Below are 16,434 nucleotides of genomic sequence, written 5' to 3' on the forward strand. Positions count from 1 at the left end.
AGACATATAATTTACTCATTAAAGAGGACATTCAAGGAAGAAATCCCCCAAAACAAACAACTCAATTAAGGGATTGTGATCAAAGCCTGTAAAAAAGCACAGACAAAAGAAAACTGCAAAATGGTGATGATGTCATTGGTCCACAGGCTTGGGAGTTTGAGATTTTCAAATACTTACTTTATCTGTATTATGGCTCACCAAAATATTCTGCTAGGCTCCAGGTTTTATAGCTATTTATTTTTCAAATTTAACAAAAAAAATTAAATCTAGTAATCCTTATTGATGCTTTTGTTGTTTTTAGAATATTTTTTAATCTCTGTTCATGTTTTGTTGTGGTAGTATGTGGGTGCAATTAGATATTTGAATTTCCTCTTTCTCTCTTGTATCATCATCATCATCATCATCATCACCACCACCACCAATCTTCTAGTTGTGACAAATTTATTTGTAAATACTTGCAAAACAAAGCTGGAAAATTACATTGTCTCTTTTCATAAACATTTCTAGGTTTTCAATGTGTAACAAAAATAATGTTTTTGGTGTATTGCATAAGTTTTAGAGGTCTAACGCATAAATAACCAACATTTAATTTTAAAACATCTTAAAAAGTTAATTTTGCTGATTTATAAATGGAGGTGATATTTTTTTCTATTACAATTAAATAGACCTTAGTTTAAATTTGTACCGACATCAAGAAACATTTTTGGCAAAGCATGGGTCAGCTCATTTATCATGCGTCTCCATGGTGACGGTCCAAACAAACACTGACAGCTCCCTCAGCTCGGTACCGTCACCGTCTAACCTCAGGTTTTTGTCACCTGCGGAGATGCCGACAATTAAAGCCTCCAAAACGAAGCGCGTGAAAGGCGGGTAAGGTTAGGCGTGTTTGCTGCGTTCATGTGTAATCTGAAATTCAAGATTTAGCCCTGATGTAATATTTTGTCACAGGAAAGGAAAGAAAAATGGGAAACGTGTGTCAAAACCTGAGCGGGAAACGGACGTGGAGACGGCCAGGGCCAACGCCGCTCTGTGGGAGCTGAAGTTAAAGGTCACTGACCAGGACCTGGCCGAATGCCGGGAGGCCCACTTCAGTCTGGCGTGCCTGAATGAGCGGCTCACCAACAAGCTGCACCGCTCTGAGGAGGACTCCATGGACATGAGCCGCTACTGGCAGAGAAAAGAAGAAGAACACGAGCAAGAGGTTAGCAGAACATTTTAGGAGTCTAAATGTGCAAAAATAATCTCCTATTAAAAAACTGACCTTGACCAACAGTTTTTTTTACCTATTTAAATTATTTAAAGGGGACATATTGTGACTTTATTCTTGAGTTATAGCTCAATGGTCGATATACAAAACAAGTTTATGAAGCTCTTTGCACTAAACAGTTTTATTCTTGACAGTCATCGTTACTTTCCATAATGAGATATTTTAATGCAAAAAGGCGGCCAGCTCTCATAAGCTAAGAAGCTCTGATATCTGGGAGGGGCTCGAAGTATTCTGGCTCTGCTGCCATAAAGAAGAAAATTTGGGGGTCTGTTAATCATAAAAAATATATATTTTAAATCATTTTACTGCATAACAATACAACAATAATAAGCAAATAAAACTGTCATTACCACATGCAATGCTTAAGTGCTCCTTCAGGGGGCAGAAAACATATCTAAAGTTTTTTATTGTAGGTTTTTAAAGGAATACTTTGCATTTTTGACTTGCTTTTACCCCCCCCCCCCCCCCCCCCCCATGAGTTCGTCTTTTTAACACCTTAATCTAACAGCTGAAACATCTTCTCAGCCTTCATTAGTGTCTACAGGAGTGGCTGATCACTAAATCAAACCAATCCGCTGTGTTCACGATCTAAAACGTGCAGGAAATGTGAAGTTGCAAGTGTGATATTCTGGCCACATTAACCCTGCAAAATGTCATTTTAGCACATACTGGCTTAAGAAAATTTTTTAACAATATGAAAAGATTGCAGAGTAAGCTTTTAAGGAAATCGTTAGTCCTGTTAAGGAGGTAGAGCTCATCTAAATCTAGAATTAGTTATGTCAAACAAACGTGATCCATTTGTGCTTTTTGTCATGTGCTTTTTACCATTTTCAGTCAAATGTACCTCTTAACAGGTCAGGAACCTGATGGAAGACATGAAAAGACAAGAGGAACTCGCACTTAATGAGAAAAACAAAATGGTAAGACTTCTCACTAAAATTACAAATGCAATCAATCTAAACACCCAAAGAAGACTTTTTAAAAAAGTACTCAATTGTTTTAGCAATGGAGGGGGAAAGGGTCAAACTGACCAACGTTATGATGAACAGGAAACAAATATCACGTGAAGTTTGACATGCTGGTGGAAATAAAAGTCATGCGATCTGTTTCACCTTCTATTATTTATCATGTGACCACCTAAGAAATGACACAATTTATGTCCATTTCACATAATCTTGTTTTATTTAGACTTTTTCAGTATTATGGTGTATTAAATTCACTGGACTTTGAAAAAATAATTATTTATAAATAATGGAAAATCAAAACAAAAATGCTGGGATGTGTATTTTTTATTCATCTAGCTTGTCAGAAATGTGCTGCGCTGTCTCCTAGCAGCTGTCTTGTATGTAATTATGTTGGCATTCATTGTGTAAAAAAACAACAACAACCAAACAAAGCCACAATAAAAATCAAATAAAAAACTAAAGCAAACAAAGCCTCACATTCCAAGTTACGTGGTCTAATGTTATTTTTATCAGCAGACACAGAGAAAAAGCATAATTTCAAAGAGCTCGATAGGGAGAAGACAGTCACTCTGCTGGTCCTGATGTGTTAACCAGTTTTCACTCAGATCTTCGGTCTAGAAGGCCCCTTTTGGGTTATATAACACACACCAAAGGAACTTTGCGGACTCATATCCTCGCTGAACTCTCGTTCCCATAGTTCAACCTTTTTAAACTTGCATGACAAAGTCGAGAGCCAAAAAAGGTGCAGAAACCCCTTTTAGCTCCTTTTTGCTGGCAGCTGTTTTCCATCCTTCAGCCTTTACTTTGTGACAGTAAAACTGAGCTTTTCAGGATGAAACAGTGGGCATGCATTGGTGTGGACCAAGTTGAAACAACCTTTTTACAGATATGTATGGACACCAGTTGCAAAAGCAGCTCTGAAAAGTTCATGGTGATAAAAATGTGAATGGCTGCAACTGAATAATTAGTGTATGCAGAAACAGTACGAGGGAGTTGCAGGCCTTGCTGATCACTTTTAACGCTAAAGTGGAGGATATTTTTGGAAACCTTAACCCTGTGATAAAGGTCGCACATGGCGAAAATTAAAAGATGCAAACCGACCCGCGTCAATCCTGCAGCGCTGATGCAGAGGAGCGTTTATGGAGTTATCTGAAGAATAACGATTAGGCTGAAACTTGTAATCAGATGGTTGATGACCTCTCATTTAGTCGTCATGTCCATGTTTGTGGGTGCGTGTGTTTCTAGTCTTTCATGATTTTGGTCACTTTGTCACATTTTCGCCCAGACTGGCTTTTCCACGGTAGCGCCTTAAGACATTTAAGATGATTGATCTGGGAGTAAGTTTAAAAACCCTTGTGAACTCTGACTCAAGTTCACAAGCTGCATTTTCATGTTGTTTTTTGTTTATTTGCGTGAAGGCTCAAGACATCAGAATGATCCAGGACAAAGTGAAGGACCTGAAGGAAATAAAAGCCCAGCTGGAGCAGGAACTCAGTGACGTGAGGAGGCAGAAAACTAACCAAACATCTTCGGTTGTGAGTATTCTCTGTGTGCAACTAACGATCATGTTTATTTCTTTTGTAGATGAGAGAAAGCATGGATGCTGCTGACAAAAATCACAGAGAAAACATTTGTAAAATTGAGGACAACCACCTAAACAGAATGGTATCGAATCTCAAGGCTCAGGACCTTAAAAGCATGATAAATATATATTTTGGCAAAGCTGATTTCAGGTTGCCTTTGCAGGAGAACCTAAAGAGGGAAGTGGAGAAGCGATCTAATCTGGAGATAGCAAAGTTAAAGCTGGACCACCATGAATCGGTTGTGTGAGTGTGTTTTCCTTGAGTGTCCCTCCTAATTTTAGCCTTTAAAAACTGCACCATCATGCAGAACGCCAAGAAAAAATAATTGACTCACTTAAGTGTTTATGTATATAAATATATATAAACAGAGCTAATGTTATTCTTTCGACCGCACGTTGATGACGGCGTGTCTCCCACCACCAAAGAAGAGAATAAAGCATCTGTGGATGGCCGTCGTTTATTGTTTTTGAGGCCATAGGATGTGTTCTCTGCTCCAGATGCGCTAATTTTACAGCTGATGAACGTTGATACTGGTGTGGCCCCTCCGGCCTGCTGTCGTCATCGATTTTTGTTTTTTAAACACAAAAGTCAAACAAACAAATCTAATAGATCAGGTGTTTTTGAGGAAAAGCAAATCATGAGCCGTCTTTACCGACTGTAATAAAAATATGATAGGACTCGTGCACACGTGCATAGACAGAGACTAACTTCTTCTTTTGTTGTTGTTCTTTAAGCCGGTTGGAAAATGCTTTCCGTTCAGCATCCAAGGAAAACCATCGCTTAAGTGAAATGTTAAAAAACACCACAAAGGAGGCCGAGGACCTGAAGAAATTGACACATTCACTTTCTGAGAAAAACACCACGCTGGCGCTGGAGAAGGTATGTTTGAACCAAAAGACAGCAAACACCAGCGTAGATCTCCATAAAGACACTTGTTAGATCTGTGCAGAGTGTATTTCAGGTGGTTTTTCCCTCGTGTTATTTACCTGTGCTGACCCTGTGTATTTTGCTTGTGGTCCCCCTCAAACACCCACCCACCCCACCAAGCTCCTGAACTCTCTCCAGCTTCTCAGCGGTGCGTGGTCGCGGCCAGTTTCCACCGGTGTCTGGGCTGAAATTCAGTGGCTAATACTTTTTACCGTTAACTGGCACTGATTTGTCAAGAAAAATAAACTTTTATGCACATTAATCTCGCCTCTGAGGATGACAGCAAAATCACGAGAGTCAGATCCGCTCTGCTGGGACATTCTGGCCTCTTACTCAGCAGTCTGAGTTAGGAAACAAATAATTATCTGTTCTACCTCCAGGGGAGGTTCAAGACCAACATTGGGGGGGTGGGCAGGCTGGGGCCAGCGGCTCTGTTAGAGAGGCACCTTGGTAAGGAAACACTACAAACATTGCTTTTATGTATTCAAATGTTTGTGTGTTGTTACAACAGTATAAGAATTTAGTTACAGTTGTTTAAGATACAATAGTAAATAGTAAAAATAGTAAAATACACTTTGATTTCTTAGTTCTTTCTTATCTTTTTGTTCACGAGTGAGGGAAAGATGGAGCGTGAGATCGACAGGTGGAATGGTGCTGCGTCTGCAGTGATGCGAGCGTTGTACCGGTCTGTCATGGTGACAAGAGAGCTGAGCCGGAAGGCGAAGCTCTGGATTTACCCGTTGATCTACGTTCCTACCCTCATCTATGGTCACGAGCTTTGGGTAGTTACCTAAAGAATGAGGTCTTAGATACAAGCGGCCAAAATGAGTTTCTCCACAGGGCATCTGGGCTCTCTCTTAGAGATAGGGTGAGCTTGGTCATCCGGGAGGGGCTCGGTGTAGATCAGCTGCTCCTCTACGTTGAGAGGAGCCAATTGAGGTGGCTCAGGTATCTGGTGAGGATGCTTCCTTGACACCTCTCTGGTGAGGTTTTCCAGGTACATCCAACCAGGAGGACCTTAAGGAAGACCCAGGTCATGCTGGAGGGACTAATGTTCCTCAGCGAGCTAGGGAACACCTTGGGATTCCCCCAGAGGAATGTGGCTGGGGAGAGGAACCCCAGATCAGCAGACGTTAATGGATGGGTGGATGGATATCTTAGTTATCCATCTAATTAACAAGTGGAAAGTATTTGTCTCTCTTTTCAAATTCATTCACATGCTTTGATTGCTTATCTCACATTACCAGGCCTTTGCACCGGACTCATAAGCGTTGCATAAAGTCCGGGAAAAGCGTGGCATGCAGCAGTTAGGCGCTATTATAGTGGATGGGTGCGTTTCCATCGACCGCGAAGCGTCGCATTTTGTGTAGTGTTGTGTTGTTCTGCTAAATTTATGCTTCAAGGTTGTTGTTTTTTTTTACACTTCCAGAACTCGTCAAGCTCAGCTTTTCAGATTGGAACAGACAGGAAGTAAAACACAAAATTTGTGAAAAACATCCAGAAGCTTTCAAAATAAAAGCCACACGCAGATTTCAAGTCGCTTAATAAGTAAAAAAAAAAAAAAAAGGACTTCATTTCCTGTTAAACCTCTGTAGCTGAGTTAAACAGAACAGAAAATAAGCCATGGACCTTTTTGGATACATGCAGCCATCATCTTGCTTGTTTTTGCGTTAACTGCTGAAATTGTGTCTTGTGATTCTTTGTTGATTTTTTTGACCTCACGGGCCTAACTGAGTGGAATGCTTTGCTGCTGTTTCTCATCTGAAACGCTAACAATAGGAAGGGACACTCTGCTGAGCTTGTGGGTAAATCACATCTATTACTTTACATACAGCTTACATACAGGCCCTGTCAGGCTAAAATTATTGTAAAAAATCCAAAATGATGCCCTCAGCAGGGTGGCCACAGTGGGGTCCAAGCTTGTCGTCAGAGTTGCACTGACCCACCCTAGAACCGCCCCTGTTAACCTCCTCATAAGGAAAATGGAAGCTCTGTGCCATTGGTTTGTATCTTCTCTCATGCCTCCTTTGCCCAGGACATGCTTGATTTGACAGTGAGGAAGAACAGAGCAGAGATGGAGGCCTTGAAGAAGAAGCTTTCTGAACTCAAAGCCAGAAGTGCTTCTCTGGAGCAAACCGTGGTGCAAACAGTGGTGAAACTTGAACACCAGGAGAAGAAGGAGAGGATGAACCTGGTCACCATCCAGGCCAGCCAGGTAGAGTTGGACAAGCTGCAGAATGTCCTCCTTATGCGAGAGAACGAGATAAAGCACGTGAAGCAGCTGGCCGGCACCATTGTGACGAGGCGCAGGGAGGTGGAGAGGTTCTTTCACGAGGCGCTGGATCACGTCAGGGAGGAGATAGTTTCCAGCAGACTTCAGTACAAGAAGGAGGCCTTGCAGGATTATCAGTGGAAGTTAAAAGAAGCTACAGCAGGAAAAATAAAGTTCCCGCCCATTCGCACCTTCAATAATAACCCCAACAGTACAAACTCTGTCTATACAAGCAAGGAGGAAGCTGTTAAATGGTATATCCACTTTACATTTCAATCTTTGTTTTTCCTGGCTGATAAAGTGGTCAAATTAAATAGGTTTTGTCTTATTCCTGCTGTCTGAAGGCCTTGTCCTCAAGGGAGCGAAGTTCAAATCTCAGATCTCAGCTGGGAGCAGAAGGAACAAGTTCTCATGCTTCTCTTTGCTAAAATGAATGGACAGACGGAAAGGTAATAAAGCACCCCCCCCCCCCCCCCAAAAAAAAAGTGGCTTGTGTGTGTGACTTGGCAAAAACTGTTTTGCTTACAGACTACATCCTAGAAATGGCATTAAAGTTCACTTGTAATCCCTTAAAATGAGCAGAAACTTCTGCATCAATTAACTCTGAAGAACAAAGTGCAGTGACACCATGCAGTTAGCTCACTTTGAGACGGCTGACTCCTCCCTCTTTTTAATGTTTTAAACAGCCATTTTCTCGGCAGATGAGGATACCATAAAACATAAGTTAGGCTTTGACCAATTTTCTTTTCCATCCAGCTGCTTAAAAAGAATGAAGAAAGGAGTCTGGGCACAACAGTAAAAATAGGCCCCGCCGCAGAGTCGTGTGCTTGGAAACAAACATCTGGTCACGTCAATTTTCTTTCAGCTTATTGATGCCTCTTCACGTGCACAAGCATTTATTTTGTTCTTTGAACGCTTGTGGTCAAAGAGCAGCTGGTAACATGATTTTCAGAGGGCAGCGTGCAGGGGATCTGGACGAATGGGACGAAGCAGGGGAAAGGAGAGGTATATTCATGTTAGACGTGGTCTGGCGTCAAGTCGAGCAGAAAAAACATGACGTTTGGCAAGTTAGGGCAATCAGTTATGCAGCGTCCAAATCTGGTTCTGTTAACCCAAAGTAACCCCTTTAGGCCATGCTGCAAGCCAGAGTCTATTTAACTGTTTTTTCCCCCCTGACAGGAAAAGCGTCCAGCATCTGGTACGTCCTCTGAGGAGCAGAAGGACCGCTGCTGACACCGACACTGCAGAAAAGAATGCACCAGAATAAAAAAGCCTGCCTCATCCTTACAATTTAGAGGCCTTTGCAGATTTATCGGTCCCACGTGTTTAGCTGCAAGAGCGTCAGTGCCTACTTGTGATTTATCAACAAGCGTTGCATAATGAGGACTGTCTTCTAGAATTAGAGAGGATTGCACCCCCCCTAGGCGCCTGAGTCCATTCTGCCCTCAACCTCAAACAGCCTGTCGGATCTGAACCACACCACATAACCTCTGTATCTGTGTGCTTCCTAAAGAGCTAAATCTAAGCTGAGTGCTTGTAATTATTTGTTTTATAGCGATGCAAGTAAAGGGTTATATATATCGACTGTTTAACTGAAAATTTATATGCAAACATTTATTGTATTTCTTTTGAGGTGCAATTCAAACTCCGACTGCTCGGCCGGTGGCAGCAGTTTTTACCCTCATTCTGACAGAGTGAGATCTTGCGATAACGTGAATGTGTGTTGGAAGCGTCTGGCCTGAGTTTTCCAATTAAATTCAGTCCTTAAAACAAAGTTCATTCATTTTATCAACACATTTGCATTTGGTCACTAGTATAAATTAATGCCTTTTGAGACGATCGCTGTTGGGAAAAAATCTCTTAACACCCGTTTCAGGAGGTAGAAGTCAGTCAGTTGAAAGATGGCAGGATCTGGAGTCTTACTGGAAAACAGCAACTCTACCACTTATTGTGTTTGCTTTGCAACACTGATGTTTTATCTCCACAAATAATACAAGCCTGAAGGAGTTCTGCCATGTTGTGGAGTTGCTCATGCTAGCGGCTAGCTTCTACTAGCGGAGACGTGCTCTATTCTCTCCCGGATGCTAAATCAACAGCCTTTCCCATCGTGAGCCAAGATGCAATTGACAAGCTTATCTAATCTAATCTAATTTTGCCCTTCTATTTTCTGTTGCTGGCTAATGCAGGAAATAGGGGTACAAGTTTCATGTTTAGCCTCATTTTTCAAAAATAAGTGAAAACTGTTTCTCAGTGAACTTGGTCTTTAAAGAGCAAGTCACTCCCTACCAGATTATTACTCCGCTCCCACTTCCTGTTTGAAAAATGCAACAAATGCTGTTGCCTAGCAGACCGAGGCACACACGCGCAGGCTCACAACAACATTGTGACATCATATGGTACCAGCTAACATTCTAGGGTACCTCTTAGCCAATAGTGCTGGCAGATTTAAATTCAAATGCAGTGCAGAGTTTTTACCTGACAATGGCACAACACTGACAGTTTTAGGCAGAAAATTCAAATTTTAACTAAAATGCACTAAAGTACAAAACTATTGACTACAAGTGTCTGCAGCACAATTAGACATGCATTTATATAGTTTATCAGAAAAAAAGTTGATTTGGGGGTGGCTCGCTCTTCAAAAATTGCCAATACCCTCAGGCTTTTAGTATTCCGGTGCATCGTATCACCAGATTCTTGCCCATACACACCCCTAATGCTTCACCATGCAGTCATACTCAATGTTCATATTTGTGCTTGATGAATAAAGAGCTTGTTTGAGTTTAATTTAAATGGTTGTTATTTCATTCAAACATGTAATTATACAGATCAATAATGTGTGTTTGTTTTTGGGAATTACACACAGAAATCCTCACAAGATTGTTATTGTGGGTGTATTTTAAAATTTTGTTAACAGACATTCACAAAGCGTCTTTATACACTAAAAAGTGCTATTATTCTAACGTTTGAATTTACAACATTCATACAGCATATACTGTAAGTCTGTTTGTGCAGGAAGTCACATCAGAGGAAGAGTTTAGCGTCCCATTGTTGGCATGGTAACCGCAGGACTTTTCACGGTTGCATCTTCAGCTTTCCATTGCGTGGTGACGGTTTTGATCTGTGTGTAAAACTGAATCCCCTGGAAGAATGCAGAAACAGGATTAAAATCAAACTTGAACCGGATTTCACGTTTTAAAAAGTGTTTATTTAGTTTCCTACCTGTTTCCCGTAGAAGTTCGTGTCCCCTCTGAACGATCCTCTGGACCCAGTGAAGGAGAACATGGGCAGCGGCACAGGAATGGGTACGTTGACTCCGACCTGCATAAAAAAAACAACAAAAAAAAAACAATCGTCCTTTTCAGTTCCCTAAGTGGACGTTATTTAAAAGAATTCCAAGAACCCGCATCGCCAGGATGAGCGAGATGCAGCTGATGAAAGACGTGGCGCGTCCCCACGCCGTTTATAAAACAAGCTTACATGATCGCAACAAACAAAGCTAAACCTGCGGCTTGTGTCTGCTGTTTTGGTAGCGAGGCACGCTCTTATTAGAGGGAGGAAAAACTAAATAAAACATTTTGTTTGGGAAACCGTAGCACAACGGTCGGTTCTGAATGTTTGAAACAGCGGGAGTAGGTTTGGACTCGCTGAGGCCTTTTGGCGAAGGATCGGATGGACGAGGAAAAAAAAAGAAAGATGTTGGTAGCAGAGGTTTGGAGAGGAGCACAGCACATGGCCAGCACAACATTCCCCGACATGTGAACAGCAAACACAGGGCATAACTAGGCTCCACAGGCAAACAAACAGCCAGCAGGACGGCTGTTTTTATGCATAACTGAACACAAACCTAGGAATCCCTATTGAGGTTTAATTCCAGATTTCCTTTCCCTTAATACAACCTGGAAAAACGCATCCATGCCCTCCTTGTTTTTTAGAACAGACACATATTTGTTTATCTATTCCGAGTCTCGGAGGGAGGGGAAGTGGAAAGGACAGGGTTGATCCCGGTGTGTATTTTAGGTGAGAAGCAAACAAGCAGATACGTGACGTGGAAAAAAAAATCTTTTTTTTTTTTTAAATATGTGCAGATTTTCAAACCCAAACGTGATGTGCTCCCGGCTCGAGATGCTGCGCAGACATGACAGGGGCATGTGAATGCCTCCTTTCTCCCAAAACAGAGGAGCACATTTGGAGGACGCGGCCGCTCACCTGGCCCACGTCCACTTCGTGAGTGTATTTGCGTGCCGTGGCACCATTTGTGGTGAAGATGGCGGTGCCGTTGCCATAGGGGTTGTTGTTGACCAAGCTGATGGCGTCATCGAGGGTGTCTGCCTCCAGAACGACCAGCACCGGCCCGAAGATCTCTTCGGTGTAGCATTTCATCTCGGGCTGTGGGAGCGCAAGAATCACTTTGATAATGATTCTCAGACAAAATCAGGTGTTTTCTTCTTAAAGGAACATAAGTACACATACTGTGACGCCACTGATGATGGTGGGGCCTACAAAGTTGCCGTTCTCGTAACCTTTGACCTTTACGGCGCGGCCGTCCAGGAGGAGTTTAGCTCCTTCGTCCACACCGCTCTGGATCAGACTGCAGACTCTCTGTTTGGCTTGTGGGGAGATCAGAGGCCCCACGTCTGCTCCAGGCTGGTCTCCTGAAGGGGCCCCAGAAACAACCAGGTGTAATGTTACAAACCACAAACGCTCCACAGCCAGGACAAGGAGTACCCTGAGGCACTCCCTCCTAAATGGATACTTGCGGCTTTCCTGTGCAGAACACAAATTTACTGTAACTCTACATATCCGCTTTCCATTTTACTTCACATCAGCTTCTTTCTCAGAAGGAGCTGATGGTCAAAAACCGCCATTTAGGTCCGGACCGCAGATCTGGCCGCATATTTGCAGCATGACTGACTCAACAAGCCCTCGCTCCCAGCTGACTCCCAAACACAGAACACAAGGCGTGAGCTGAGGTGAGGTTACGGCGGCGTGGGTGGCCCCTGAAACCAAAAGGGGGGGGGGGGTGCCCCCTCGGGAACGCTGGGCTCGGGGAATCTAGAGGTGAAAGGCGGGGAGACGGGTGTGGTACCTGCGTTCACCCGGAGCATCTTGGCACGCTCCACGAGCTCCGGTAGCCAGCTTCGCGCTTCGCCCACCAGGATGGCCGTGGACAGAGCCATGCAGCGCTGTCCTGCCGCCCCAAACGCTGCGCCCACAAGCTGGTTCAGAGTGTTCTCCTTGTTGGCATCGGGCATCACCACACCATGGTTCTTGGCTCCCTGAAGCACACAGAAACAGATTAGCGTTTTAAAATGAGGCCTCTGGTTAGTCACACACAGGGACATTTTAAACAAACAGCAGATACATTTAGACACATCAAATGTTGGTTCGTGTCAGGACGAATTAAATGATGACCTGGTTCATAAATTCTTGCTTGACATGTTGTAATTTAGGAGGTCAAAGAATCAACAATCTACTGGGGAATGCTGCCACCTTGTGGGCACTTACAGTAAATCTCCTTATATACACACTCACCATGTTGGACTGCACCCTTTTGCCATTTTTACACCCCCTCTCATAAATGTACTCCCCAGCTTGATTTGAGCCCACAAAGCTGATGGCCTTGATGGCTGGATGGTCACAGATGAAGTTCACAGCTGGAAAATTAAAGGCACAGAACTGAATCACCTTGTTTACCAAAATGCCCAAATATCAGTCAGAGCTGCTCTTTCTCATCCTAATTCAACAAACCAGCTCTCACCAGCGTGCTGCCCGTGGATGACGTTCAGGGTCCCGTCTGGAGCGCCAGCATCCTGCAGCATCTTCGCCAGCAGCATGGCGCAGCTTGGAACCCGCTCCGACGGCTTCAGCAGGTACGTGTTGCCACACACCATCCCCATAGGGAACATCCACAGGGGAATCATGGCGGGGAAGTTGAAGGGGGTGATGCCGGCGCACACCCCGATGGGAAGGCGGTAGGTGTGAGTGTCCATGTCCTTGGTGAGGGAGGGCAGAGTTTCACCGAGCATTAAGGAGGTGATGCTGCAGGTGTGTTCCACAACCTCTGTGGGAAATGATCAAAATTAAAAAAGAGCCAAAGAACGAAAACGTATGTCTGTGCTGAAATATAATAAAATCTCACGCAGTCCTCTAAACACGTCTCCTTCTGCATCTGCAAGTGTTTTCCCCTGTTCTAGTGTGATGGACTTGGCGAGTTCTTTCTGAAAAACCCAAAAGAGCAACAAGTTTTCAGCTCGAGGATCAATCAGAAACCGTTTCCTGTCTGAATCCTTGACGTACAATGTTGTCCTTGATCAGCTGCTGATAGCGCAGGAAGATCTGCTGGCGAGCCAAGATGGAAGTTTCTGACCAGGACCGAAAGGTTCTGGAGCATGAGTCTACAGCGGCCAGCATCTCCTCCTGGGTGGCTTTGGGTACACGAGCAACCACTTCATTGGTAGCCTGCAGGCAGACCAAAACAAGTCCGAATGAGCACATTTCATGTAAAACAGTAAAGATAAAGCTGATTTAGTTAGCCCAGACTTTGGTGGCTGAGAAGTAAAGACACATTTAACTTACAGGATTGTGAATATCAAGCCATTCTGAAGACTTGGACTCTACAAACCTCCCATCAATAAAGAGTTTAACTGTTGGCTGTGGAGAGAAAAATCATTTAATGATCTTTCAGAGAAATTTGGCATCAATTCATTATGATATTTAGGATATTTCACTCACCACCGAAGAGGAAGAGTAGCACAAACGGCCAACTTTATGTGGGATCTAACAAAGAAATGTGCATTTTCATTATTTCTCATTTAAATTAAACTAAACAGGTATGTGGATGAGATCCGCCCGGAGTTCCTTAAGGCTCTGGATGCTGTGGGGCTGTGTTGGCTGACGCAGCTCTGCAATATCGCGTGGACATCGGGGCAGTCCCACTGGACTGGCAGGCCGGGGTGGTGGTCCCCTTATTTAAAAAGGGGGACCGCAGGGCGTGTTCCAACTACAGGGGGATCACACTCCTGAGCCTTCCTGGTAAGGTCTATTCAGGGGTTCTGGAGAGGAGGGTCCGTCGGATTGTTGAACCTCAGATTCAGGAGGAGCAATGTGGTTTTCATCCTGGCCGTGGAACCCTGGACCAGCTCTATACCCTTAGGGGGATCCTGGAGGGTGCGTGGGAATTTGCCCAACCAGTCTACATGTGTTTTGTGGATTTGAAGAAGACATTTGACCGCGTCCCTCGGGGGGCCCTGAGAGGGTACTCCGGGAGTACGGGGTACCAGGCCCTCTGATATGGGCTGTTGGGTTCCTGTATGACCGGTGTCAGAGCTTGGTCCGCATTGCCGGCAGTAAGTCGGGCTCGTTCCCAGTGAGAGTTGGACTCCGCCAAGGCTGCCCTTTGTCACCGATTCTGTTCATAACCTTTATGGACAGGATTTCTAGGCGCAGCCAAGGTGTGGAGGGCATCCATTTTGGTGGCCTGAGGATCAGGTCTCTGCTTTTTGCAGATGATGTGGTCCTGTTGGCTTCATCAGAATGTGATCTTCAGCTTTCGCTGGAGCAGTTTGCAGCCGAGTGTGAAGCAGCTGGGATGAGAATCAGCTCCTCTAAATCTGAGACCATGGTCTTGATTCAGAAAAGGGTAGAAAGCCTTCTCCGGGTCAGGGATGAGGTCCTGTCCCAAGTGGAGGAGTTCAAATATCTCGGGGTCTTGTTCACGAGTGAGGGAAAAATGGAGCGTGAGATCGATAGGCGGATTGGTGCTGCGTCTGCAGTGATGCAGGCGTTGTACCGGTCTGTCGTGGTGAAGAGAGAGCTGAGTCAGAAGGTGAAGCTCTCGATTTACCGGTCGATCTACGTTCCTACCCTCAGCTATGCCGGAGCTTTGGGTAGTGACTGAAAGAACGAGATCGTGGATACAAGCGGCCGAAATGAGTTTTCTCCGTAGAGTGGCTGGGCTCTCCCTTAGAGACAGGGTGAGACGCTCGGTCATTCAGGAGGGGCTCGGAGTAGACCCGCTGCTCCTCCACATCGAGAGGAGTCAGTTGAGGTGGTTCGGGCATCTGGTCAGGATGCCTCCTGGACGCCTCCCTGGTGAGGTTTTCTGGCACATCCAACCGGGAGGAGACCTAAAGGTAGACCCAGGACACGGTGGAGTGACTATGTCTCTCACCTGGCCAGGGAACGCCTTGGGATTCCCCTGGAGGAGCTGGCTCAAGTGGCTGGGGAGAGGGAAGTCTGGGCATCTTGCCTTAGGCTACTGCCCCCGCAACCCGACTCCGGATAAGTGGAAGAAAATGGATGGATGGATGTTTTCCTACAATTTATGAAATTTGCACAAATGTATCTACTTTCAGTTACAGCTGGTTGGCCAGTGAGATTAGTTCCAGGGGAGAGAGTTCCAGAGTCTGGGGGCCACAGCAGCAGATGATCTGTCACCTTTGGTCTTTAGCCTGGTGCGCTGCACAACCAGCAGGCTTTGATCACTGGACTTCAGGGACCTGCTGGGGGTGTAAGGACTGAAAAGATCACCAATGTATGATGGTGCTTGTCCAAGTAAGGCCCTAAAGACCAGAACCCGGATCTTGAAATGAACCCTGAAGTTAATTGACAGCCAATGAAGCTGGAGGAGAAGCGGGGTGATGTTGGTGTGTTTGGAGGACTTGGTCAGAGGCTGATCACAGGCATTCTGAACCACCTGTTCAGGGAGGTTTTGCTCAGACAAGTGAAAAGAGAGTTGCAGTAGACTGAGGAGATGAAGGTGTGGATAACTGTCTCAAGTTCAGAGCGGGACTCAACTATTAATGTTCCTGAGATGTAAGAAGGAAGAGCAAACGAGAGAACTGACATGAGAATCCAGGGTGAGAGCTGGGTCAAAGGTCACACCAAGATTCCTGACAGAGGGTTTGGTGTGAGAAGCATGCTGACCAAGAGAGTCTGACTTTGAGAACCAGCTTGTCTGGGGCACAGATGTGGGGTTTCTGTGCTTAAATGCAATTACAAATTAACCTTGCTCAAACTTGCCAATCATATTTTATGTCAGTTTAATGGGCAACTTAATTTCAGTTTAGAATTAGAATTTAAGAAACAGGCAGAATTTAAATTGCATTCGAGTTGAATTACTGAGTAAAAGCAACACGATCCTGCAGCACGTGACACTCTGGAACGTCATAAACAATGGCGGATGACGTGCCTGCGCTCCAGTTCCTCGCAGACGATCAGTTTTACAGCTTACCTTAGTTTTTAGCGTTGATCGTAATGCTATAGACGCCATAGTTGAACTCTACGTGCTAGGCCGATTGAATTAGACCAGCTCTTCAGGTGCTACCCTGGTCAGAAGAAGACGTCCTGGACAAAAAAAAATGATCCTGAGTGGGCGGGCTCTAAAGAAAAACTCGGCTGTGTTTTTAAACGCCCACAAAA

The 16,434-nt window shown here is 44.5% G+C and overlaps 2 protein-coding genes across 5 annotated transcripts; one reads left to right on the forward strand and one right to left on the reverse strand.

The window, feature by feature from the left end:
• The first annotated feature begins 749 nt into the window (after window positions 1-749).
• LOC107392377 (basal body-orientation factor 1) lies at window positions 750-9,798 on the forward strand. 4 transcript variants are annotated; one of them, XM_015970143.3, is made up of 10 exons: window positions 750-870; window positions 949-1,201; window positions 2,122-2,187; window positions 3,651-3,731; window positions 3,817-3,897; window positions 3,979-4,058; window positions 4,550-4,694; window positions 6,778-7,268; window positions 7,359-7,463; window positions 8,194-9,798. In XM_015970143.3, the coding sequence occupies exons 1-10, from the start codon at window positions 827-829 to the stop codon at window positions 8,279-8,281; spliced, it is 1,434 nt and encodes a 477-aa protein (XP_015825629.3). In that variant the 5' UTR covers window positions 750-826; the 3' UTR covers window positions 8,282-9,798. The 4 variants fall into 4 exon arrangements, with proteins under 4 accessions (XP_015825629.3, XP_054597561.2, XP_070402748.1 ...); XM_054741587.2 differs by having other exon boundaries at window positions 790-875; XM_054741586.2 differs by lacking the exon at window positions 3,817-3,897 and having other exon boundaries at window positions 3,651-3,767.
• On the reverse strand, window positions 9,794-16,406 carry aldh6a1 (aldehyde dehydrogenase 6 family, member A1). Its single transcript, XM_015970145.3, has 12 exons — window positions 16,247-16,406; window positions 13,747-13,791; window positions 13,591-13,665; window positions 13,312-13,473; window positions 13,154-13,232; window positions 12,773-13,075; window positions 12,547-12,668; window positions 12,101-12,290; window positions 11,485-11,666; window positions 11,221-11,400; window positions 10,234-10,332; window positions 9,794-10,153 (listed from the first exon to the last, which is right to left on the reverse strand). Exons 1-12 carry the CDS (start codon window positions 16,283-16,285, stop codon window positions 10,049-10,051), a joined length of 1,581 nt encoding a protein of 526 aa, XP_015825631.1. The 5' UTR covers window positions 16,286-16,406; the 3' UTR covers window positions 9,794-10,048.
• Between the last annotated feature and the right edge of the window lie 28 nt (window positions 16,407-16,434).

Source organism: Nothobranchius furzeri, chromosome 18 (assembly GCF_043380555.1).
Source record: "Nothobranchius furzeri strain GRZ-AD chromosome 18, NfurGRZ-RIMD1, whole genome shotgun sequence".
Classification (NCBI taxonomy): domain Eukaryota; kingdom Metazoa; phylum Chordata; class Actinopteri; order Cyprinodontiformes; family Nothobranchiidae; genus Nothobranchius; species Nothobranchius furzeri.

Excerpts from the sequence above, each read along its gene's own strand:
- LOC107392377 (XM_015970143.3), top strand. The coding sequence starts at position 827 with ATGCCGACAATTAAAGCCTCCAAAACGAAGCGCGTGAAAGGCGG. Across the intron at positions 4,059-4,549 it reads GACCACCATGAATCGGTTGT|CCGGTTGGAAAATGCTTTCC; the intron begins GTGAGTGTGTTT and ends TTGTTCTTTAAG. Across the intron at positions 4,695-6,777 it reads CCACGCTGGCGCTGGAGAAG|GACATGCTTGATTTGACAGT; the intron begins GTATGTTTGAAC and ends TCCTTTGCCCAG.
- aldh6a1 (XM_015970145.3), bottom strand. The coding sequence starts at position 16,285 with ATGGCGTCTATAGCATTACGATCAACGCTAAAAACTAAG. Across the intron at positions 13,792-16,246 it reads GATCAACGCTAAAAACTAAG|ATCCCACATAAAGTTGGCCG; the intron begins GTAAGCTGTAAA and ends TTTCTTTGTTAG. Across the intron at positions 10,154-10,233 it reads CGAACTTCTACGGGAAACAG|GGGATTCAGTTTTACACACA; the intron begins GTAGGAAACTAA and ends GCATTCTTCCAG.